The sequence below is a fragment of the Anolis carolinensis genome, chromosome 2, assembly GCF_035594765.1.
Source record: "Anolis carolinensis isolate JA03-04 chromosome 2, rAnoCar3.1.pri, whole genome shotgun sequence".
NCBI classification, from domain to species: Eukaryota; Metazoa; Chordata; class Lepidosauria; order Squamata; family Dactyloidae; genus Anolis; species Anolis carolinensis.
Genome location: NC_085842.1, coordinates 57192230 through 57219292, shown reverse-complemented (window position 1 = coordinate 57219292; position 27063 = coordinate 57192230). Strand labels below are relative to the sequence as shown.

Sequence of the window (27063 nt, the reverse complement as noted above, 5' to 3'; positions counted from 1 at the left end):
ACCCTCTTCAGACCTTGGACCGGAATTTGACCTTGCTAGTGCCTTCGCCCTGTGATTGATGACTACTATCGGCTTTTGACTCCTGGCTTGCTCTTTGGACACCGCTGTTTTCTCCTGACCTGACCTTGGAATCCCGGACGACGTCTTTTCACCATCCTTTTGGAGCCTTCGGCTTTATCCACATTGTGGAAGCAGTCTACTGAATTCTTAGTTTGTTTGTTTGTTTCCTGACCAATTTGGTGTTTTCTTTTGGGAACTGTTCCTTTGAAAACTACAGAGCCGGCTGGCAGGGCTTGGACTCAGATAGTGCAGTTTGCACTAAGTTTGTTTAGCTTTGTTTCTACCTGCTTGTGTTGCTGAATTATATTTTTGTTTGAACTGCTCTTGAAGCACTGATAGTGAAGTGTTTCAAGATTTTTTCTGTGTTATCATTACTTTTTGGCTTATCTGCTGAATAAACTCTATTTTTGTTCGCTAATTGGCGTCTGACTCTTGACAATGTTACTGTAAATCATTTTATGCAATTCTATCTTTACTTGTAGTCAATTAGTTAGTAGCCAATGTTTTCAATATATTGCAATATTTTGATGCTAAATTTGTAAATACAGTAATTACTACATAATGTTACCATATATTAATATTACAGTTTTTGTGGACCTTACCAAAACCTATGACACGGTGCAACATAGAAAAATGATGCATACCATATCTCCTGGGATTTTGACTTTACAAAAATTGTCCAGACCCTCTTGGAAAACCGCAGCTTCTATGTGGAGTTTCAGGGCAGGAAAAGTAGATGGAGGAGGTAAAAAATGGTTTACCCCAAGGCAGTGTTCTTGCACCAACCTTGTTTAACATCTTCACGAATGATCAGCCACTACCACCACTCACAAAGAGCTTTATATATGCTGATAACCTTGGCCTAACAACACAAGCAAAAGATTTCAAAACAGTTGAAAGCCAACTCACTAATGCCTTGAAAGATCTCTCCAGCTACTACAAAGAGCCTAACTCTGAAGCCTAACCCTGCCAAGACACAAGTGTGTGCTTTCCACCTACGTAACCGTGAAACCAACAGGAAACTCAAAGTTACCTGGGAAGGCCAAGAGCTTGAACATTGCTTCCATCCTAAATATCTTGGTGTCGCCTTAGATCAAACACTAACATATAGGGAACATTGCATGAACATCAAGCACAAAGTAGCTGCACGCAACAACATCCTGCGGAAACTGACTGGCAGCTCATGGGGTGCAGACCCACAATTAATAAGAACATCAGCCCTGGCCTTGTCTTTCTCATCTGCTGAGTACACCTGTCCTGTTTGGCACAAGTCTGTCCATGCGAAGCAGGTGGACATAGCACTGAATGAAACATGCAGAATAATCACAGGATGCCTTAAACCTACACCTGTTGATAAACTCTATAAGCTAGCTGGCATTGTGCCTCCTGACGTGCGACGGGAAGTTGCTGCTAACGGTGAGAGAAATAAGGTCAAACATTGTGAAAGCCACCCACTGCATGACTATCAGCCTCCTCCCACCAGACTCAAATCTAGGAAGGGCTTCATGAGAACCACCACTCCTTTTGAGGTTCCCCCAGCAACAGCAAGGGTGTCCCTCTGGGCAGCTAAACCAGGCAATTCTAACTGGATGGCCCCCCCATGAGGGTCTGCCTCCAGGGGAAAACCAAGAATGGGCAACTTGGAAATCTCTAAATAGACTGAGAAGCGGAGGGGGCAGATCAAAAGACAACTTGGCAAGATGGCACTACCTGGAGGAATCCTCCACCTTGTGTGACTGTGGAGCAGAACAAACAACTCCTCATATGTATGCTTGCCCACAATGCCCTGCCTCATGCATGGAGGAGGAGTTGTTTAAAGCTACGGACAATGCAATTGCTGTTGCCCACTTTTGGTCTAACACTATTTAGTTGTTTGTGATTCCTTTTATCACTTTCAAACTTATTTATTATACAATGCTTTTGACACAAAATAAATAAACCATGTATTGAACTGCTTTCTCTGTCAATTTGTTGTAAAACATGTTTTTGTGCTTAATTTGTAAAATCATTATGTAATTTGAAGTTTAATGGGCTTTTCCTTCATCCCTCCTTATTATCCAACATTTTTGCTTATCCAGCGTTCTGCTGGTCCTTTTATGTTGGATAAGTGAAACTCTACTGCATTCTTTAAATCTGAGGTTGAGGTTTCAGCTGCCAAGTTGCTTAGTGAAATGTTACATAATTGAAGACTTCAAGGAGTAGCTGTGTTGAAAACTGAATATTTTAATGCAACTGAACATGGAGTTTATTGGGGAGAAAATTAATCAGTTTAGAACTTTGTTCCAGTCTCTGCTGATTGGTAGTTGCCAGAGTAGAAGTTAGTTTTCTCTCATTTCCCTGAGTAGACCAGGCTACACACTTCTTTTGGTTATAGAAAGAGGTTTTCTATGGCCCCTGGGAAACAAAGGACCTGCTGAGCTGATGGATTCAAGAATATCCATGCCTTCTTCACAGAGGTCCATACATCAGCTATTAAGGATCACTGTTAGCCCCAATTTGAGCAAATCCAATGGCTCAGTTCTTTAATTGAGTCAAGACTTCAATCAGATCTATCCTGATTATATTTAAATTAGGTTTTGTTTTAAAAAATTATTGATGGATGTAAGTATGTATTGGTTAAAAAACCTTTTAAACTGACTCTATATGTTGTGTTATTTATTGCTGCTCCTAGTATCAAGGCTAACAAATAACTATTATAACAATTATTAGATACACAACAAGATTATTACACAGCAAACAAGATCACTATGCTGGCTTTTGTATTGGATCACATATCAGACACTTCCCAAGTGTTTTGGACTTATTCGCAAAAATGGTAGCCTCTGAATTCCTTGCTTCTCTTATGTTGGAGTTCCAATATTACTAGAGTCAAGGTGGGAGTGGAGGTTGGGGTGTTGTAGATCAGCCAGAGGCTGATGGTTTAACTGAGGATTTAGAGAGGATTGTGGGCTTTCCTGTGGCACAAAGTGATGGGCTCTCAAGTTTGCGAAATTCAGGTCTGGGAAATGATGTTTCTCTCTGTGAGAAAACTGGCTTGGAATGTGCAGGGCCTCAAAGCCAGTCCAAGGAGTCAATAATAGATAAGGATTCAAGAGAAGTGCTGAGAGTGCCCAGGAGAAGCCACCTGTAGCTACGGATATCAACAAAAGTCTCCATTTACAAATCAGAGTCAAAAATAGAGTACGCCGGGCTGAGAGAGTACATGGAAAAGTTGGGGAGAAAATTCACGGGAGATGTAATGTTTTCATGGGTGGCTATTAAACAAGTTGTTTACTTTAAGGGCAGTTCAGGCAACACTGCATTAGAGTGAGAAGCTATGCCTGAGTTCTCTTGTTCATGGTTCAAGTCAAGCCTTGATTTTGGATTTAAATATCCTGGAAGTTTTCTGTGTTTCTGTTCATGTACTCCTGCTCAAGTTTTACTAGTTATATCTTCCTGGTTATGGATTAATGTTGTATCTGTGATTCCTGGCTGTTCCTGGACTGTGTCACCTTTGGAACTTTATGAGACATTTAGATTAGTGTTTGGTTCTCACCTTTTGCTAAACCTTTTTGGGTTATATATCTTGGCAATCATAGAAGGAAGGTGCAACTAAGTCTTCATTCTGTGCTTCTTACTTCTATGGGACCTTCTTAGTTGTGGTGCCCAGATGTCACAGCTAGCTTCTGGTTGGCAATGATGGTTGCTGTATTCTAAACAGAAGACTGCTTATTTACAATGTTTAGATTGTTACTATTTTAAAAAATGCTGTGTTTTTATTTAGCATTATATTTTTATGTTTAAACTGTGACCTACTCTGGATATGGTTTCCGAAGTAGGGTGAAATATGAATTATTGTGATAAATAAACAAATAAAAACCTGACCTGGTTAATATTTGTGTTTAGATATTATTATTAAGGGCACAGAAGTGAACAAAAAAGCTTGTGGCTTTGTCAGGTCTGGGAGCTTTTCTCCCCCTAATATATCTGTGAAATTCACATGCAAAAGTTGAGTGACTAAATGAGGTGAGGTGATCTTTAAATGTGGAGGCAGTGACAGACTTTATATTTCTAGGTGTGAAGATCACTGCTGATGCAGACTGCAGCCAGTAAATCAGAAGATGTTTACTTCTCAGGAGAAGTGCAATGGCCAACCTTAAATAGTGAAAAGCAAAAACATCACACTGGCAACGAAGGTCTGCATAGTCAAAGCAATGGTATTCCCCATAGTAACCTATGGATGTGAGAGCTGGACCATAAGGAAGGCTGAGCGAAGGAAGATAGATGCTTTTGAACTCTGGTGCTGGACGAAAATTCTGAGAATGCCTTGGATCACAAGAAGATCCAATCAGTCCATCCTCCAGGAAATAATGCTCAGCTGCTCACTGGAGGGAAGCATATTGGAGGCAAAGCTGAAGTATTTTGGCCACATCATGAGAAGACAGGAAAGCTTGGAAAAGATCATATGCTGGGGAAAATGGAAGAAAAAGAAGAGAGGCCGACCAAGGGCAAGATGGATGGACGGTATCCTTGAAGTGACTGGCTTGACCTTGAAGGAACTGGGGGCAGCGATGGCCGACAGGGAGCTCTGGCGTAGACTGGTCCATGAGGTCATGAAGAGTCGGAAATGACTGAACAAATGAAGAAGAAGAAGAAGGATTTTTAAATGGGAGGAAATATTTTTGAATAAGTTTTCTCAGTGTGCCACCTTATTTTTTGAGATGATTGACATTAACTTAAGTAATGGGGGGGGGGCAGCTTGGGTTGGATGGGAGCCAAATAAACTATGGGGTACAAGCAGGCCAATTCCATATACTGCCCCCTCTGCCCTGGGATTAGATGATACATTTCAGTTGTATCAAAATGTTTTCATAGACTATAAGTAAGACTTAATGCTTTCTCAAGGACTAAAAAAGCATGCATTTAGAGCCAAGACCCCACATTCACTAGAGTTATGTGCACAGGTCCCAGTGAAAGTGAAAAACCACAAATTAAAAAATGCTGTTTTTTTAAAACTGAGATGACACCTTAGTTCTCCAAAAATCTATGGCCAACGTCTGATAGAAGTTGATCACACAATCATACTGAAGAACCTAGAGAGTACAAGAGAGCTATATGCGGTAAAGTTGACCATAGGGTTGCACTGGAGAACCTAGAAAGATCACACTAGTCAAATGCAAAAAAATCAAACCCACAAATGTGGAGGCTGACTGTATTCTGCTCCATAGTCTACTCCTACAATAAGGTGATGTAGAGCAATCACAGTACATTTCAAGGGAACAAAAAAAGCAGGAAACACAAATCATAGAATAATTTACTAATAAACTAATTTATATAAGTAATACAGTAGAGTCTCGCTTATCCAACGTAAACGGGCCAACAGAACGTTGGATAAGCCAATATGTTGGATAATGAGAGATTAAGGAAAAGCCTATTAAACATCAAATTAGGTTATGATTTTACAAATTAAGCACCAAAACATCATGTTTAACAACAAACTGGACAGAAAAAGTAGTTCAATACACAGTAATGCTATGTAGTAATTACTGTATTTACGAATTTAGCACCAAAATATCACGATATATTGAAAACATTGACTACAAAAATGTGTTCGATAATGCAGAACATTGGATAAGCGAGTGTTGGATAAGTGAGACTCTACTGTATATAGCATCCCAACAACACGCATGTACACTTGTAGGTAGATATGCCATGAGGTTGATCATGCTGAACTTGAAATTATGGAGTCTATGCTATACCAAATTTTGCAAGAAATTTTCCAGAGTCAGAATGACAGAAAATACATTTCACTCACACCACTACACAATAAAAGTGTAATAATATACATTCTGTTTTGGAAGTCAGCCCCACTGAATTTAGAGGATATGGGACTGTGAGAAATCTTTCAACACATGGCTTTCTGTTTTACTTCTTGGACAGGCAATAAACCAAGAGGTGTGATGGACAGATGCCAGGAGTAAAGGTCAGTAGATCTGTATCAATGATAATTCTACTAAAACATTGTAGTCTGGAGGATTGCCTTATGTAACCGACACAGTACAGTTATAAATGCAAGAAGTAGACGTAAACAACTCTGTCCACTATGAGAACTAAAAATCATGCTATCTGATAGTAATTCTGAAGACAAACTAGGGGTTTTTCTATTCTTGCTCCAATACATTTTATTATGTAGTTTGCATTCAGATTTTGCATGCATCCAAACTTATCAAAGTGGATTGCTCCCCTCTTCCCATATCAAGTTCCCTTGTTGTGTACTTTTAAGTCATTTCACATTTAAAGCTCTTTGAGGTGAAGTTATCATGAAGTTTCTTGGTAGACTTTGGTCAGGTATGGTTTGCTTTTGGCTTCATGTCTGGTTCTGAGAGAGTGTTAACGTGCCCAAGGCGAACCACTGGGCTTCCATGACTGAGTAGAAATTTGACCCTTGGACTCTAGAGTTATACGACCACATCAAATGTGCCGATAGCATCGCCACAGATCGTGATGATTTTGGTGGTGCTTGTCCAGGGGTGTGGGGAACTCATCGGCAACACGGAAAGCTTCCTGTCTTGCTGCGGTGGCAGCATGCACTGGTTTGCCTTCCCTCTTACGATGGAGCCCCGCCAGAAGTTGCTGTGTATTATGGGATGGGAGCCAGTGGGCTCCATCATAAAAGGATAGGCAACTGGCACATGCTGCCGAATTCACCCCCATCCATAGAATCATAGAATCATAGAATAGTAGAGTTGGAAGAGACCTCAAGGGCCATCTAGTCCAACCCCCCGCTAAGAAGCAGGAAATTGCATTCAAAGCACCCCCGACAGATGGCCATCCAGCCTCTGCTTAAAAGCCTCCAAAGAAGGAGCCTCCACCACGGCCCGGGGGAGAGAGTTCCACTGCCGAACAGCCCTCACAGTGAGGAAGTTCTTCCTGATGTTCAGGTGGAATCTCCTTTCCTGTAGTTTGAAGCCATTGTTCCGTGTCCTAGTCTGCAGGGCAGCAGAAAATAAGCTTGCTCCCTCCTCCCTATGACTTCCCCTCACATATTTGTACATGGCTATCATGTCTCCTCTCAGCCTTCTCTTCTGCAGGCTAAACATGCCCAGCTCTTTAAGCCTCTCCTCATAGGGCTTGTTCTCCAGACCCTTAATCATTTTAGTTGCCCTCCTCTGGACGCTTTCCAGCTTGTCAGCATCTCCCTTCATCTGCGGTGCCCAAAACTGGACACAGTATTCCAGGTGTGGTCTGACCAAGGCAGAATAGAGGGGGAGCATGACTTCCCTGGATCTAGACGTTATTCCCCTATTGATGCAGGCCAAAATCCCATTGGCTTTTTTAGCTGCCGCATCACATTGTAGGCTCATGTTTAACTTGTTGTCCACGAGGACTCCAAGATCTTTTTCGCACACACTGCTGTCAAGCCAGGCGTCCCCCATTCTGTATCTTTGATTTCCATTTTTTCTGCCGAAGTGAAGTATCTTGCATTTGTCCCTGTTGAACTTCATTTTGTTAGTTTCGGCCCATCTCTCTAGTCTGTCAAGATCGTTTTGAATTCTGCTCCTGTCTTCTGGAGTGTTAGCTATCCCTCCGAGTTTGGTGTCATCTGCAAACTTGATGATCGTGCCTTCTAACCCTTCGTCTAAGTCGTTAATAAAGATGTTGAACAGAACCGGGCCCAGGACGGAGCCCTGCGGCACTCCACTTGTCACTTCTTTCCATGATGAAGACGACGCATTGGTGAGCACCCTTTGGGTTCGTTCGCTTAGCCAATTACAGATCCACCTAACCGTAGTTTTGTCTAGCCCACATTTTACTAGTTTGTTTGCCAGAAGGTCGTGGGGGACTTTGTCGAAGGCCTTACTGAAATCTAGATATGCTACATCCACGGCATTCCCTGTATCGACCCAACTCGTAACTCTATCGAAAAAAGAGATCAGATTAGTCTGGCATGACTTGTTTTTGGTAAATCCGTGTTGACTATTAGCAATGACCGCATTTGTTTCTAAGTGTTTGCAGACCACTTCCTTAATGATCTTTTCCAGAATCTTGCCTGGTATTGATGTGAGGCTGACCGGACGGTAATTGTTTGGGTCGTTCTTTTTTCCCTTCTTGAAGATAGGGACCACATTCGCCCTCCTCCAATCTGCTGGGACTTCTCCTGTTCTCCAAGAACTCTCGAAGATGATTGCCAGTGGTTCTGAAATAACTTCCGCTAGTTCCTTCAATACTCTTGGATGTAGCTGATCTGGCCCTGGGGACTTGAATTCGTTTAGAGTGGCCAGGTGTTCCTGGACAACTTGTTTCCCTATTTGGGGTTGGATTTCCCCCAATCCTTCGTCCATTCCATGTTGCTGAGGTTGAAGATGGCTTTCTTTTTGTGAGAAGACCGAGGCAAAGAAGGCATTAAGCAGTTCTGCCTTTTCCCTATCCCCTGTCACCATCACCCCATCTACTCCTTGCAGTGGCCCTATCGCCTCCTTTTTCTTCCTTTTTCTACCAACATAAGCAAAAAAACCTTTTTTGTTGTTTTTTATGTCCCTGGCAAGCCTGAGCTCATTTTGCGCTTTAGCCTTGCGAACCTTTTCCCTACAGGAGTTGGCTATACGTTTGAATTCTTCTTTGGTGATTTCTCCCCTTTTCCACTTCTTGTGCATGTCACTTTTGAGCTTTAGCTCAGTTAGAAGTTCTTTGGACATCCATTCTGGCTTCTTTGCACTTGTCTTATTTTTCTTCTTTGTTGGCACTGTTTGCATTTGCGCCTTGAGTATTTCACTTTTGAAAAACTCCCATCCATCCTTAACTCCCTTGTTTTTTAATATCGGCGTCCATGGAATGCCGCTCAGTAATTCCTTCATTTTTTGGAAGTCAGCTCTCTTAAAGTCCAGAATGCGTGTTTGACTTGTCTTAGTTTCAGCATTCCTTTGTATTGCAAACTGCAGGAGCACATGGTCACTTGCCCCTAAGGATCCAACCACTTCAACTGTATTGATCAGGTCTTCCACATTTGTTAAGATTAGATCAAGAGTTGCTGATCCCCTTGTTGCCTCTTCTACCTTCTGGACCATAAAATTATCTGCAAGGCAAGTGAGGAATTTGTTGGACTTTGTACTCTTGGCTGAGTTTGTTTTCCAGCAGATATCGGGATAATTGAAATCGCCCATGACTACTATATCTCTTCTTTGTGCCTGTTTGGTCAGCTGTTGACAGAAGGCTTCATCAAGTCCTTCATCCTGACTCGGAGGTCTGTAGTAGACACCCACGACAAGATCTTTTTGAGTCCCGGTTCCCTTGATTCTTATCCAGATGCTTTCAAGCTGGTTTCCCGGATTACAGTCTTGCATTTCTTCTGCAACGTAACTGTTTTTGACATATAAAGCTACTCCCCCTCCTCTCCCCTTTGTTCTATTTCTGTGAAAGAGGTTATAGCCCTCCATGGCTACATTCCAGTGATGGGAGTCATCCCACCAGGTTTCAGTGATGCCTATGACATCGTATGTGTGGTGCTGTGCTAGGAGTTGGAGTTCGTCTTGCTTATTTCCCATGCTCTGAGCATTAGTGTAAAGACATGTAAGCCCCTGTGACCTCCCCTCGAACTGTTTATTTGGGATTATTGTGCTCTCTGTACTTGGTCCTTGCTGTGTTTGTGCACAGTGAGCTCACTCCAATGAGCATTGTAGTCATAGTTCTAAATACTGAACTCTGAAAATGCTATATAGAAGACATGGGGATCTTGCCAAACAGTCTGGATGTATGAGGATTGGGCGGGGGGGGGGGGGGGCTTTCCTAATACCTTTATTTGAGTGGGCAGAAGGCAGATCTCATTATGTATGCTTTTTACCATACATTGATGTAAATTATTTTTCAGCCCAAGAACTGTTTTGAAATGTTTTGAAATTATCTCATGTACATGTTCACTACAAGTCTCTGCCCAGCCCACCCTTCCTGATGTGGCCCACTGAAAAATCCACTGAAAAATTGTAGGTAGTGGCTGAGAAGGAAAAGTAATATATAATCACTTTCTCAGAGTTGCCTTCCTTCTATTATCCTCCTGCAACAAAGGGTGGTAGGTTGGATCCAGAATATGACATGTCTCTAAGGTATAATCCTGGAATCCATAGGATTTCAGCCTTACATTCACATTCTCTTAATCTATTGGGCATCATTCATGTCTATGGCTGTCCTATCACTGGCACTTTTTAAATAGCAGGTCATATATCATAGTAAGTCTGGCATTTGGCCCGGTTTATTTTTTAAATCTCTGTTGCAATACTGTTTTGATAAAAATCAGAATCCAGTGTTTCCAAGAAATGTCATTATGTTGGATAGTTTTATTTATACCTTATTATCTCATTGTCTCACTGTAGTGGTTCCCTTTGCAAGAATGAAACATTGCAAAATGTTATTCCCTCTTAGGAATCAATAACAATGTTATCAGAATGTAACAGCCGATTTTGTTTTGTTCTCTTTATATGGAACTGTTGGTACACATTTAAGGGTGTGAACTGAACTGGCTGATCAGGCTTTCAAAGGAGAACAAAATTAGGAGAACAGGTACAGGTTGTTTATCCAAATGGCTTGGGATCAGAAGTGCTTTAAATTTCAGGTATTTATTTTCGATCAACAAACTTCATTTTTACAGTTTCATATATATTAGTATATATTAGTACTAGAGAGTATCAAACAGCTCCAATGTGACATATGGCAACATATGAACATTAAATTAAATATATGTTAAAAGCCCGTGAATTTCATCTTTTTTGACAAAAGATCAACATGTTTCATTGTTTGATTTTTTTTTCGTGTCAGAAGTGAATTGAGAACATACTGCAAGTTGCTTATGAGAATAGGCTGCCTACAGAGACGTTGTCCAGGGGATGCCCGGATGTGTTACTGGGAGGCTTCTTTCATGTCCCCACAAGGTAAAGCTGACAGATGGGAGCTCACCCACTGGATGAAACAGATTAATCGTTTTTAGTTTTGCTCTAGAATAAATCTCATGTTGGTGCTAACTGAGCCTCCAAGAACAGGGCATTCCATACCTGTGGTGCTGTAGCAGAGAAGGCCCTCTCCTATGTTCTTTATTACTCCCATTGGCAAAACACAGATGAGGGTCCCTACAGCAGATGTCAATTCTTATTACAGTATGAGCCTCATATTTATGGAATATATGCTCCAAGACTCACAAAGAATACCTGAAATCACAGATAATAGTGACCCCTATTTTGACTATACTTGGGCCAGAAGTATGCCACAAATCACATTGGAGGATCTAGAGAGGCCCAAAAACTTTTCTAGGTGGAGTATGGGTAAGTGAAACTATGGATATCAAATCCAAGGATAAGGGGGTCATACAGTATTTAAAAAACAAACTTTCAAATCTGACAGATAGCTGAGTATCCATCTATCTGTCAGATTTGTTTTTTACTTGACTTCAGAGGTTTGCTTTTGACTTGACTGTAACTGCTCTTTGTAAAACTCTGATCTGGGTAAAAGTAACAGCACATAAGCTGGAATTTTGTGGTTTCTAGGCCCTCAGTGAAGGCTCCCTGATTTTGTATCATCCCATGTATGCACAGGTGCATCTAGCTTGACTCCAAGAGAGTGAAGGAATATATCCTACTGCTTAGCCCAGAGAAGGCTGAGAGGGGACATGATATCCATGTATAAATATGTGAGGGGAAGTCATAAGGAGGAGGAGGAGGGAGCAAGCTTGTTTTCTGCTGCCCTGCAGACTAGGACGTGGAACAATGGCTTCAAACTACAGGAAAGGAGATTCCACCTGAACATTAGGAAGAACTTCCTCACTGTGAGAGCTGTTCAGCACTGGAACTCTCTGCCCCAATGTGGTGGAGGCTCCTTATTTGGAGGCTTTTAAGCAGAGGCTGGATGGCCATCTGTCGAGGGTGTTTTGAATGTGATTTCCCTACTTCTTGGCAGGGGGTTGGACTGGATGGCTCAGGAGATCTCTTCCAACTCTATGATTCTATGTGTTTCTTAAATTCTGCTCCTCCAGGTGTTTTAGACTTAAGGTCCCAGAAATCCCAGCCAGTTTACCAGCTGTTAGGAATTGTGGGAGAAGTCCAAAACATCTGGAGGAACAGAGTTTGAAAAACACTGGCTTAGCCACAGTAGGGCTATTTTGCATGGATAGTACAGTTCATGTCTGTCTGCTTGTTTCTGTTTAGATCAGGATTGATTCACGAAACTGTATGGTCAAGGTTGGAAATTCTTATCTTAGTAATGTGTTAATTTACTGCCCTGATGCCAGACTATACACATTATATGCAACAGTTTTGTGAATTGCCAGTGTTAATACTGTAATTTTTACAGTCAGCACTTCCTGTAATTCCCTCTGAACTCACTGCTTATGATTCCATCTCCGACTATGGCTGGCAACCTCTTAGTGACTCACACAGGCATAAATCCAACTTAATCTGCATATGTTTTTTGCCTTTGAGGAGTTCAGAACCCTCAACTGAGCATAAACTATGATCAAATTTCCTCTCTAAAGTCATATTTGTCCTGATGCAGCTCCACTAACATGGTCACTTTTGTTGGCATGGGGGTGGGAATATCAGAGACATGTCCTATTGTTGGATGAACTGCAGATAGTTTATCTGGAACTTTTAAAGGACCCTCAAGAGCCACAAAAATATTTGTTGTTGCATGTCTAATAACAAGAACCAGAGTTGTTAGAGTGAAAGTTGCAAAGGTTCCAGGTGTAGAAGTAAAGATGTAGAAATGGGAAATTTTTTGGTGTACACAATCATTAAAGGAGCCACCTCCAGTTTTCACCTTAGGAAACCTACTGGATGCATCTTTTTCACGAAAGGGAGGAGATGTGGCATAGTTTTGCCTGCTCTGAATTCATGCCCGAGTTCTCTGATTCTGAGTTTTGACCCATGTGTACATTATATATACGAATCTGTGGTTGGTGATCCATGAATTTGACAAGGCAGGGTAAAGCCCATGAGAGCTCAGACAACAAAAACTTGCTAATATTACTGATCAACACCGCCAAAGTGGGCTAATGTTATACAGTTTTCTCTAACATGTTAATCATAGTTATGTCAAGAAAAGAGAAGGGATGAATTTATGCAAAATGGATTTTCATGGGCACCTGCCTGATAAACACCAGAATGAATTATAACGTCAAATAATTCCCCTGTAAGCACTGTATTAGTCATGCATATTAGCAGTGACAAATAGGTCAGGGTACATGACTGTAAAGCATGACTATACCAAAAACCAGGTGGCAGCTAGTGTGAATCTTTTTGGTGCAATGAGAAGCCTTCTTTCACTTGCCACTGAAATTTACTCTTGCTACAAACCAGTTTATATTGAAATTCCTTCTCATTTTATACATGATGGTGATAATATTTAATTTACTAATTATTTCACTAATCCAAATTGATTTTTCAGTGTGTCTGAATTATCCTAATTCACTTGGAGATTTCAGAGTCCATGGCAATCCAAAGCAAGTTCCTAGTATGTGGTTAATCAGATCAGACACTGATGTGGTTTGGTCCATTTCAGACCTTATCTTTTTGGTTGCAGATTTCTTATTGTAATACAAACTTGAAGTACTGACATTCTTACCTGCAAGAAATGAGCATTCATCTTAATTTTTATCATTTCTGGAAATTGATAATTGTGTCAGGAAACTGTGCGAACAACTGGGTAACTCGGTGAAGGAGATACGGGGGTTGAATGAAAAGTAATGCCTCCACCTTTGTTACTTGGGTTTGGTTGAGAATATTTTAATAATCCTTAGAATGTGCTCTTTAACTATCACCATTCACTTTTCCACATAATCCCCAGACAATTGGATACATTTCTACCAAACAATGAACAAGTTTTCTGAAGCCGTCTAGGAAGAATTCGATACTCTGTTTCCGCAACCAGCATCTCACAATTCTCTCAACAGAAGCATAATGATGTCCCCGCAGATCTTCTTTCATTATCGGGAACAGATGGAAGTCAGACTGTGCTAAATCTGGACTGTATGGAGGATGCCATACGGTGGTGAGATCCAGTCTCTGAAGTTCTGCTGTGGTGGCATGTGAAGTGTGTGGTCTGGCATTGTCATGCTACAGGAAAACATTTCCCTTTTCCTTTCAGACCCTTGTTAGTTGTCGTTTCAAAGTTCGCAGCGTTGTGATGTAAGGTTCTGAATTTATTGTTGTTCCATGTTCAAGGAAATCAACGTGGATAACACTGTCTGCATCCCAGAACACTGTTGCCATGGTTTTTCCAGGTGAGGGCTGTGTCTTGAATTTCTTTTTTTGGGGGGTGAGTCTTTGTGTCGATATTCCATAGAATGACACTTCATCTCCGGGTCGTAATGGTGTACCTATGTTTCGTCTCCTGTCACATTTGATAGGGTAAAGGCATCACTTTCATTCTCATAACGTGAGAGGAGTTCCTGGGAAATTTCAAGTCTGTGCACTTTCTTTTCAGGAGTAAGCATCCTGGGTACCCATCGTGCACAGATCTTCCAATAGCCAAGCAAAGCAATAATGTGACCCACACGTTCTTGAGAATTGCTGATTATGCTTGAAATTTCTCTCTGAGTGATAGGACAATCATCCTGAATCAATCTGTCATCCTTTTGCTTATGAAACTCAGTGGTTGCTGTCACAGGACGTCCAACTCTTTGTTTGTCATGAAAGTTAGATGTTCCCACCTCAACATCTTTAAACTTACTTGCCCAACAAGACACACTACTCACATCAACAGAATCACCATAAACAGCTTGCATTCTCTGATGAATATCCTTTGGGGTGAAACTTTTTTCTGTCAAGAATTCAATGACTGCACGTTGCTGAAGTTGCATTGACTGATCGTCTGTGAAGGGCTCCATACGTCACTCTTTAACAACACAACCGTTTAATGCTAAGGCTTCCTGCCAAATGGAACTGTAGAGGAGAGTCTACTGAACAAACCAGTACCTGCCACATACCAGTACTACCATCTGTTGAGGAGTTACGAAGGTGGAGGCATTACTTTTCATTCAACCCTCTTACATGGTCTTGTTATAGCAGCATTTATTTTGTTTCCCTGTTCCTTTTGTTGATTTTGGTGCATGCCCTCTATATGCACAGATGGGCTCCATTATCAACTTCTCTATTGTAGGAATCTATTTACACTTGGTAGCAATTTTTTTGTGCATTTTCTTATGTGTCAATTCATTTCCATTTCTGCAGCAGTTTGTGTTCTGGGTTGTTGTGAGTTTTCCAGCCTGTATGGCCATGTTCCAGAAGCATTCTCTTCTGATGTTTCACCTACATCTATGGCAGGCATCCTCAGAGGTTGTGAGGTATATTGGAAACTAAGCAAGGGAGTTTTATATATCTGTGAACGGTCCAGGATGGGAGAAAGAACACTTGTCTGTTAGAGGACAGTGTGAATGTTGTAATTAATCAGCTTGATTAGCATTGAAAGGCCTTGCAGCTTCAAGGCCTGGCTTCTTCCTGCCTGGGGGAATCCTCTGTTCGGAGGTGTTAGCTAAAGGATTCCCCCAGGCAGGAACTGGCCTCCAACAGACAAGAGTTCTTTCTCCCACCCTGGACCTTCCGCAGATATATAAACACAGATATATAAACCTCCCTTGCTTAGTTTCCAATATACTTCACAACCTCTGAGGATGCCTGCTTGCCATAGATGTGGGTGAAACGTCAGGAGATAATGCTTCTGGAACGTGGCCATACAGCCCAGAAAACTCACAACAGCCCAGTGATTCCAGCCATGAAAGCCTTCGACAAGACAGTTTGTGTTCTTATGGGTTTTTTTTTAACAGATATCGGTAATGGTTATATTAGAAGGAAAGAAATGTTTTTCTTATCCATAACATCTCTAATTGTGACTTCAAATGCATATGCACTTTCTCTTAATACATGCATTTTGGGAAGACATAAACGTAGCATTTGGGAGAACTTTAGAATAGACATACCGGTAGTTTTAGATGCAACTACATAATACATACACACTTTCTACATAATATTTGAGCCAAGAACTATATCACAAAAGACAGAGACATGTACTATTTGAAAGCTGCTTCTGTTATTGTCCACACATATAGTTGAAGAAGTATGAATTAGGTGGCTAATGTCATCACTAATGGCAACCCTGAATGTGTACAAAACAGTTTTTGTACAATCAAATGTTGTTTGGATAGAAAGAATAGGAGGTGAGTACCACAATCACATGCAGCTGACAAGAGGAAATTATGTGTCTGTAGAATCTGAAGCAGAAGTCAGTGTAGCTCTCACATTGCATCATGTAACTTGATGTTTATTTTTTTAGTGACAGATAATGAATCACGGGACGTCCCATTGTTTTATGAAATGGGAGTGGCTGTAGGGGCTGGTCTTTAGGGATTTCTAACATAGAATTCCTAGTAAACAATACATGTGCCAAATATTGCAGAGAGAGACTTCTTCTGGACATACTTACTTCATCTGGCACCATGAGAATGGATCTAGAGAAAGCTGGAGACAAAGAAAGTAAGTAATATTGACAGAGGAATATGCTCTTCTGTTAATATGTCTGGCATAGCAGATAAGTTTCCAACTGTATGTTTTAGACAATGAAATACATTCTGATTTAGTGTCTGGTTTAACAGTTTTTTATCACTGGTTTCTTGCTATATAATGAAATTTGACATTTTGCTATAGTTAGAAGAGTACTGAAGAGTGACTGAAAACACAATGCAGGGTTGCCTTGGAGGGCCACATCTGTTGGATTCATTTATTCTGCATTGTGTTTGTTCTGTACTTCTGACAGCATAACAAGATACTGAAGAAGATATTAGAGCCCAGAAACCAGTTCTCTCACTTACGGTATATGGAAGTGATGTGTATTTAAGTCAAGCATCTTAAAAAGTTGAAAGAAATATGAGTTCATTGTGTTCATGAAGAGTTTGCAGAAAGTTATCAGTTACACTTTGCAAACAGATTTGACCTGTCTGAATAGAAGGGGATTTGATAGAATTTTCACCCAGGTAGGCATATACAGAAATGCAGATTGGATCCTGATGTGAGTAAGCGAATATCTTTACTATTCTGATGACAAAAGGACTGGAGCATTCAGTACGTTTAGGAATATCACAATCTTGGTATGGCTGAGCTGAAAAGCTTCATTTTCTTTAGTAGTTCAAGCTGTGTGTGAAAGGCAAAATAATCTTCTGATGTACTAAAAAGATATAAAGTGTTTTATCTTCTTCTCTGTATTTCTAATTTTCCTTTGTAATGAAATATTTAGCTTCTTGTGTTGTTATACTTCTAGGCACACATAAGAGGCAACGTCTTACATGCAGTAGTTCCTATTTACAAAGGATACTATTTTATTTGCTTGTGATAACCTTTCCCTGGGAAAAACATCATGCTTGCCTTAGAGCTTAGAAAAATTACTTCCAGGACTACTTGTCCCAGAATCCATAGCCACTACCAGCATGTTGAAGCCGTGCTGGCTTGTGGTTTTTGGGAGTTTTAGCCCCTGAAATCTTTTCCTACTTGTGAGATGACTTGCCTTTAGGGAGATGGTTAAAGTCCATCATCACAGAATTAAAGTGTTGATAGCTTCCTTTCAGCCACCTCTATGGTGCAGGATGCAACTTCAACATCTCTGTCACAGGTCAGTCTTGATAAAGTGCTCACCACATCTCCAGGCAATGGGTTCCAGGCCTGAACAATATGTACTCTTAGGATGTTCCTCCTAAGGTGAAAATGAGGTTTTCTCTGTATTTTCCATCTTTTTTTCCATCTCAATTGTTTACATGATAGTCTTCAATTAGTTGAACTCTGACATCAAATCACCCATTCAGCAACAAACAAAATAAAACTAAAACACACACCAAACAGTTGGTTACTTGCTAATATAACCATTACTAGTTTCTAGGAGACAGGTTTGTACATGGGTCCCATATTGGGAGAAATGCCATGTATAAATCAATCAATCAATATTTAGTTTAATTATTTTATTGTTTTAAATTGCATAACTTTTTGTAAGTCACCCTGAAATCTTTGTTGTAGTGCAAGGCATACCTATTTTAACACATTTAAAAATGTTCCATTGCATTGCAATACATTTCTTACTCACAGACACACCAGAACAAAAACTCTCTTCAAATAGTAAGTGCTCCTCAAAACCTGTATGGAACAAAGTCTATCCCCATTCAGTCAAGAAGTTGCATGAATGAGCTTGGAACAGTAATTGATTTAAACCATCGTGGGTTAATCTCAACTGCAGTATACCCAGTGCATCAATGGTTGAATCATAAATCTTTACACAAGTCTTCTCTACTTGAGACTAACAATCCAATCCAAACCATTGCCTTTCAAGTCTATGTTTTCCTCATGGGGTTCTTAATATGGGGATAATATAAAGGATCATACACACCATCTCCTTTTTTTTAAATCATGTCAGAAGTTAACTGAGACAAGTCACTTCTGGTGTGAGAGAATTAGCTGTCTACAGAGATGTTACCCAGGGGATGCCCAGATGTGTTACCATCCTGCTGGTAGGCTTCTTTCATGTCCCCACATGGGAAGCTAGGGTTGACACATTGGAGCTCACCCCATCTTGCTTTCAGGTCAACACTTCAGCCAGCACAAGGGTTTAACCCATTGCACCACGGCGACCCCTAAGGTTTTTGGAAAAAAGGTGGATTATAAATGTAATAAATAAATGATTTGAGTTGCAGTTCTGGCATTATGTGTTGTATGAAACATTTTTTAAAAAATAAATAAATAAAACCATTTTGTTATGTTACATTTACAAACACAGCTTACTCTAAAAGCCAGTGTAGAGTAAGTGCAGTAGGTAAAAACATGTTCCTATTTTTATTTCTGAACAACTGGAGAACATGAAAGTGGCTGTGCAATTTTGGGCTATGATACATTGGGCTATGATATGATCTATCACAGCCACTGAAAAGCTGCTGCAAGATTACAATTATTATCACAGATTAAATCAATGGTCCTAAGTGGAAAATGGCGAGGTGATTTTCTAGCTTGTGTGTGACGTGCATTATCAAGACAATGTATGGACTGTTATTTCTCTGTATTTGTTGTATAATCAGTGCAGCTGCAAAAAAAGAAATAATAAAAGAGATAAACCTTGTGATTTTAATCACAGAAGTAGTGGGCAAGATTGCAGTGATCTCAGATAGAATATGTGAAGTGTTGCTTCACATAGTGCTTTTTTCTTTAACAGCATACTGCTTTTAATGAGAGTCTCAGAGTTTAGAGGCAGGTTGGACATTGACAGGATGAACAAGAGTATACTTGAAATACTATATGTATGCTTGATATATCATGTATATAACACACTCTCACACACATTCATAGGAGAATACAAAAAACAAGACTATAACTACCACATACAAACAAATTACAAGGAAAAGGGAGAAAAATATAAGACCACACATAAATAAGCTAAAAGGGAAAAATACAGAAAAAATCCCACTTTCCTGATAAAGGTTATAATTGTTCAGCTGATAAACTTCCCCTAACCTCATATTTTATATGCACTTCTGTTTCAAATACAGCTCTATTAATGTTTTGTAAGCTATGAATTTTAATTATTGTAAGATGGTTTAAGTTCAAACTGGGGAGGGGAAATTGGATATAAATAAATCTAATGCCGGAATTGTCTATCACAGTGCATGTTACATAACTTTACATATAGTAGTCAAGGCATTAAGGAACCCTGTTAGTGAATTGTGAAGATGCATAACAGAACACTAGAAAGGGTATTCTGATCCCAATACACACTGGTCCCACTGTACATCGGTCTAATCTCAATGTGCATCAGTCACTTTGCTGACCCACTTACATAGTAACAGAACATCAGTCCCTTACTGGATACAGATGTTGCAGAGCTACCCAATCCTAATTCATAGAATCATAGACTTGGAAGAGATCTCAAAGGGATTGGGAAACTTTCACAGTCCCTACATAATTCCTAAAGTAGAGACTATGGACCTCATCACAACCACTTTGCAGATAAAATATCTCGCATAAGAGCCGACCTAGATGATGTCATTGAAGCAGAAGTCAACAACAAAGTGTCCAGCAACTCTATGAGTGGGATTACACTGGATCAGTTTCAATAGGTGAGTACTGTTGATGTGGAGAAGCTACTGGGGCAGGAAGCAGGAAGACCACCTGCTTTTTTGATCCCTGTCCTTCTTGGCTGGTCATCCAGGGAGGAGATGCAATTCGATCTCAAATACAACAAATTATTAATGCATCTCTCAGGGAGGGCAATTTTCCATCCTGTTTAAAAGAAGCAGTAGTTAGACCACTACTGAAGAAACCCTCCCTGGATCCCCTAGACCAGGGGTCCTCAAACTTTTAAAGCAAAGGGCCGGTCTACAATCCTTCAGACTATGGAGGGGCCGAATTATCATTTGAAAAAAAAAATACGAACAAATTCCTATGCACATGTCTTATTTTTAGTGCAAAACAACAACAACAACAACAATGAAAGAACAATACAATATTTAAAAATGAAAACAATCTTAACCAACATAAACCTATCAGGATTTCAATGGAAAGTGTGGGCCTGCTACTGGCCAATGAGATAGTCAAGTTAATTAGGATTGTTGTTGTTGTTATTGTTGTTGTTGTTGTTGTGTGCCTTCAAGTCATTTCAGAATTTGGGTGAGCCTAAGTCTAAAATTAATTATTTATTTACTTACTACATTTATTTACTACATTCATATCCCACCCTTCTTACCCCGAAGGGGACTCAGAGCAGCTGTATGTACATATAATATATTATATTATTAGCATAGCAAAATATTAGCATTATACATTACTATATTGAACTATACCACTATACTGTAATACTATATGTAATATATAACATATAATTAATATTATTATATGGTATTATTAGTATTATATTGTATAACATTATAATATTTTTATCAATATTATATGTATATACAATATATTATATTATTAAAACTGATATAAAAAGATATTATAAAACTGAGGGTGGGGGCCAGGTAAATGACCTTGAAGGGCCGCATCCAGCCCCCGGGCCTTAGTTTGGGGACCCCTGCCCTAGACCTTAATTACAGATCAGTGTCTAATCTCCCTTTTTTGGGAAAGGTGATTGAAAAAGGAGAATCTTAGGGTTGAAAGAGACCACAAGGGCCATCCAGTCCAACCCCTTGCCATGCAGGAAAAGGACAATCAGAGCACCCCTAACAGATGGCCATCCAGCCTTTGATTAAAAGCCTCCAAAAGAGGAGCCAACACTACACTCCAAGGCAGATAGTTCCAATTTTGAACAGTTCTTACAGTTAGGAAGTTCTTCCTAATGTTCAGATGGCACCTCTTTCCCTGTAATTTGAACCCATTGCTCTAAGTCCTAGTCTCCAGGGCAGCAGAAAACAAGCTTACTCACCTTTCCTTATGATATCCTTTCAACTATGAATGTCATAAGAGAAGGTTGATAGGTGACACGGCATTGACTATCATAATAATAATAATAATAATAAAACTTTATTTATACCCCGCCACCATCTCCCCAACGGGGACTCGGGGCGGCTTACATGGGGCCATGCCCAAGACAATACAATAAACCATAACATAATACAATTAAATAATACATTACATAAAATAAACAGTACAACATAAGATCAAAACAGCAATATAACACGAGCGGGCCGCATGAATACTACATTTAAAAACTAGATTAAAAATTAAAACTCTGGGTGAGAAAGGGATCAGAATAAAACCTCGAGGGACGGGACATCAGATAGTGAACCAGTCTAGAGGATAAATATCGGGGGGGAGTAGCATAGAACATTTACTCTCCGAAAGCACACCGGAAGAGCCATGTTTTTAAATCTTTCCTGAAGGCTAAAAGGGTGGGGGCTTGCCTGATTTCAATGGGCAGCGAGTTCCACAAGCGAGGGGCCACCGCAGAGAAGGCCCTCTCCCTTGTTCTTACAAGGCGAGCCTGAGATATAGGTAGTGGCGACAGGAGGGCCTCCCCTGATGATCGGAGAGGTCGGGCAGGTTTATGATAGGAGATACGGTCACGAAGGTAGGCGGGTCCCAAACCGTTTAGGGCTTTATAAATGATGGTCTGCACCTTGAATTGGGACCGGAAGATGAACGGCAGCCAGTGGAGCTCCTTAAACAGGGGAGTAGATCTCTCCCTGTAACTCGCCCCCGTTATTAGTCTGGCGGCCGAACGTTGGACCAGCTGTAACTTCCGGGCCGTCTGCTTGCAACCTTCTCTTCTGCAGGCAGAACATGCCTAGCTTTGTAAGCTGCACCTAATAGGGTATGGTAGAAAAGAGATACTGAATTTTATAATCATATAACATTGGTGGAAAAATCCATCTCTCCCCGCCCACCAAACACTATTGTAGAGATGGTTGCTAAACTAAGAGGGGACAGGTGAAACTTCAGCCTTGGAAGCCCTGGCTAGTGGCTAGATTACAGAACTGGTTTAGAGGAATGGTATTTTCTAAAATAAAATAACATGTGATCTATTAGTTCTGATTTTTGTAGTCCAGCCAAGCATGGGATAAAAGTCAGAACTGATAATAAGATCACATGTCATTTTATTTTAGAAAATACCAGATTTTAAGAGGGTATTTTCAGAAATCTCTTGGAGCCTATGTCATCTAGTTTGGTATTCTTCTGTAGGCTGGTAAGATCAAGTAACTTAATTTGGGCTTATGTCATGATTAAAGAATTGTTTTTGGCCTCTATATTCTCATCACAAAAATAAAATCAGCCTCTATGGACTAATGTGTACCCCCCCTCCCTTTATATGTAGAGGAATAAAGAGATTATTTTTTTGTCTTCATGAAGAATTGTAACTGTTTTAAGCAGAAAGGTCTACTTTATCAAATTGATGAATGATGGCATCAATTCTTTTTTACTAATGTTAGGGTTGTACACTGTTAGACAATGGCATTTCCTGGAGCTTCCACAAGTAGTTATTTTTCTTCTGTGGACTTTAAAAAGCACATAAAACACTGTATCATTGTGGCTAAGAAGAAACAAATTGTTTCTGCAGTAAGTATTGGGATCACTTATTGTTGTAGCTCAGCGGGAACATGTTTTTTTGGAAATGCACATAATGAAAAGAACATCTGCTGTCCTAAGATAACTCTTGGTCTACTTTTAAAATAGAGGTTGTAAAGTTTCACGTTTATAAGACAATGCTAATTATCACCGTGTTTGCTATGAAAAATAACATCTGGGACTGTAGAACTGAAAACTAAAAGAATAGTTTTCATTTTAAAACTAATCTAAGTGTGTTTGGAATAAAAATAATAAGACACCTTTCCTCTCTTAAAAGAGATTCAAAGTGGCTAACTGCATATAGGATAATCTGGAGGCAAAGAGGTGGGTGGGCACATATTTAATCCTTCTGCCTGAATTGCCATATATCTTAGACCATGCCATGGAAGCTCCATAGACCTCTCACTGTATTACGTTAAATTCAGTTACAGACCTTCTATGACTGGATATGCTGATAAGTCTGAGCCCTCAGTCATGGGAACTCTGCAAACACTGTAAACTGAATATGATTACAGAGCCCATATATCCTTTATGTGCTTCGAGCAATATATCCTTGCACATAGCAATGTCCAAAAAGAAGGTTTGTATACCTGACCCCCATCTTTAGTTTGATCCTATGTGCGACAGGTAGTGAACATCTCAGTAGGAGTAGTATAGACTTCACTTGCTGCAACTAAGCAGTTGAAAATTAGTTTGGAAGACTAGACATTTTATCAACCCACTATTCCACTACAGTTGCATTAGTGTAGATAATGGATACATACCTGGTTGAGCAGTTTTGATATTACACCTTTTTACAGTAGCACAATGCTGTTCCACTCAGGCACAATGTGTGTCTTGGAATTGGCATGAAAAAAATGCATCAAGGCCACAGTGTTCTAAGCCACCTTCAAGGTGGGACACTGGCCTGGCAATCCAGCCATGCCAAAACTGGTTTGACAAGGTTGGGCATGAGCTCATTTTCTACTTTCCCATATTCCCCATCCCTCAAAATTTCAGAAAATTCCCCCCTTACCAGAAATCCATGCTCTTGACTTCCTGATTTTTCATTGTTCAGGAGGCAAAGGATCCTGGGAGGAATATGCCCCTCTCCTTTTTCAAAATTCCATTGATCCCAGAGCGATAAACAACCAGGAAGTAAAAAGCATGGAACTCCAGTAGGGGTGATTTTCTGCTGCTGTTTTGTGTGTGTGTGTGGGGGGGGGGAGGTGTTGGGATGCAGAGTGAGCCTGCCATCCTAACTTCCTGGACTGCGTGTGCACGGGGAGTGTGGGATGGTTGTGGATCCTGCATAGGAATCTGGGATGGGAGTCCCCACTGCCCCAACACTGGGAAAAGTCTGGATCTTGCTGCATTATTTGAATCTTTTCCTGGTGTTCTTTTTAATATGAGGTTCATTGTATGGAAGCCCCCGCTAATGCAGTTCCTACACTGCATTACATGGCAGTGTAGATCGGCCACAATTATGCTGAATCAGTATTCCATGGTCCCACAATTATACTTCTATACATTCTTGTAACTGCATTTTCTTAAACCACCGAAGTTCCTTTATATTTCTATTTTTAGTGCAATTTTGTCATCTTACTACAGTAGAGTCTCACTTATCCAACATTCACTTATCCAATGTTCTGGATTATCCAAGCCATTTTTGTAGTCAATGTTTTCAATATATCGTGATATTTTGGTGCTAAATTCATAAATACAGTAATTACAACATAGCATTACTGCGTATTGAACAACTTTTTCTGTCAAATTTGTTGTATAACATGATGTTTTGGTGCTTAATTTGTAAAATCATAACCTAATTTGATGTTTAATAGGCGTTTCCTTAATCCCTCCTTATTATCCAAGATATTCACTTATCCAAGGTTCTGCCAGCCTGTTTAGCTTGGATAAGTGAGACTCTACTGTATTTGCTTGCTTGCACAGAAGCAGAAGGAACCAATCACAATGGAATGTAGGCGATAGGAATGTAGTAGAATTGGGATGTATTGATGGATTTTACCTGTCAATACCTAAGAATGGGAGAATCACGAGAGTGGGAGGCAAACCGGTTGTGATAAGATTGTCACCAGAGGTGATAGTTCAGCTGCTGTGCTGGTTTGCATGTGATATAGCATGCTCCTATGCTGTATAATTATAAACATGTCTATGGCCTCATTTGGGCACACAGAATTCAGTACCAAATGCAGCATGTCCCCTAAATATTTCTCCCTGTGGCCTTTAGTGTGTCATCATTAGAATTTTTCTTCATTGTTTCACTGACACCTTAGAATCCTGGCTTGTGAAATAAAAACATGAAATATTGTGCATTGGAGAGCAATTTGCTGTGGATTGTATCCCTGATAAAGGTAGCAGGAGTAGGGCTGAGAGCTGCAGGTAAGTACATGACACAGTAATTCCCACAGACCTGATTCTCAAATCCAGACTGCAGAGATCCAAATAATACTCCTTGCCCACTCCTATGCTTCCCTTGAATGTTCCTCGTGAAGATTCGTGTTGCACATTAGTCACCTTGCATATTGGTCATTTCATTGGCTCCCTTATGGAGTGAACTCCTGCAAACCCTTGCTGAATATGAACACTGAAAAAATGCTTTTTATATCCTGGAATCATAACTCCACTTATGAAGATGCGAGTCAGTTACTGAATTCTTACCATGTATATTTCCTAATTCAAGATGATGGAAAACCGTTTCCTATGACACCTAAAAAGACTGCCCCGCAAAACGTTGTTTTAATCGAAGGCCAGAAAAGCTCTAATTTTAAAATGGGTTTCAGGAGGACAGACTGGTGACAGAGTACAGTTGCAACACTGTGTCTATATCTTCCATGTAGGGTTTGTGCCATTATTCATAAAGGCCCCTTCTACATTGCCATATAATCCAGATTATCAAAGCAAATAATCCACTTGATCTACTTTGAACTTGATTATCTGAGTCTACACTGACATATAATCCAGTTCAAAGCAGATAATCTAGATTTTATATGACAGTGTAGAAGGGGCCAAAGACTCAATTTAAATCATTCTCTCATCTCTAATTTTTTATCTCTGCTATTATCATTTTCAAAACCTCAAAATATTCCATGTCTTGATTGAACAATCTGCTTATTTGCTTATGTCTCCAACAGCTAGTCTGGATCTGGAATCAGAGCCTGAAAACCCTTTCTTACCCTCTAGAGATCTGTTAGAACCACTTGGTCATTATGAATGGACATTTCGTGACCATGGTAAGACTGTATTCTCAAAGTTTTTGTGGGATGGGAATATGAATATACTGCCAGCAATTAAATCATATGATATACGGTAATATGAGTTTGCTCCAATTTCGGGATTATCAGGAGAGGGCCCTCTCTCAACTTCAGAGGCATGTTTAGTGAGAGTATAAGGGTGACAATAGGTATAAACCTCAAGGTAAAATCAGCAATAGCAAGGAGGCAGAGAATAAAGAAGGATCAGGAACCATGGAAAAGCAGTGATTTTTAGTTTTGAATCGAGTTAGTAAGTGTGAAATACAGTACACTGATTGAATGGATAGTTGAATGATGAGTCCTCATGTACTAGTAAGTAGGTCTCATGGAATCAACTGATGTATTCTAGCTAGGGCTACTAATAGGATTCAAAAAGGCAAGGAGAAAATAGTAGGCTTAACAATTATATTATAGGTAAAGGTAAAGGCTTTCCCCTGACGATAAGCCCAGTCATGACCGACTCTGGGGGTTGATGCTCATCTCCATTTCTAAGCCGAAGAGCCAGCGTTGTCCATAGACACCTCCTAGGTCATGTGGCCGACATGACTGCATGGAGCGCCGTTACCTTCTTGCCAGAGTGGTACCTATTGATCTACTCACATTTGCATGTTTTCGAACTGCTAGGTTGGCAGGAGTTGGGGCTAGCAGCGGGCGCTCATTCCGCTCCCAGGATTTGAACCTGGGACCTTTTGGTCCGCAAGTTCAGCAGCTCA

General features: G+C 40.2%; 2 protein-coding genes across 4 annotated transcripts in view; both read left to right on the top strand.

The window, feature by feature from the left end:
• Nucleotides 1-478, top strand: part of LOC100561468 (protein SSUH2 homolog) — a 45937-nt gene extending 45459 nt beyond the window's left edge. For all 3 annotated transcript variants that reach the window (XM_062969750.1, XM_062969749.1, XM_008119723.3), the window contains one exon: nt 1-478. This exon is cut by the window's left edge and continues 1170 nt beyond it. The gene's annotated coding sequence lies outside the window, so the exon portion shown is untranslated.
• A 15803-nt stretch (nt 479-16281) lies between these two features.
• The window catches only part of LOC100561855 (protein SSUH2 homolog), a 49544-nt gene continuing 38762 nt past the window's right edge, over nt 16282-27063 (top strand). Inside the window, exons 1-2 of the mRNA XM_062969748.1 lie at nt 16282-16544; nt 26231-26329. Coding sequence (XP_062825818.1) covers nt 16508-16544; nt 26231-26329 — 136 coding nt within the window. The 5' untranslated portion in view covers nt 16282-16507. The remainder of the gene's footprint in view (nt 16545-26230; nt 26330-27063) is intronic.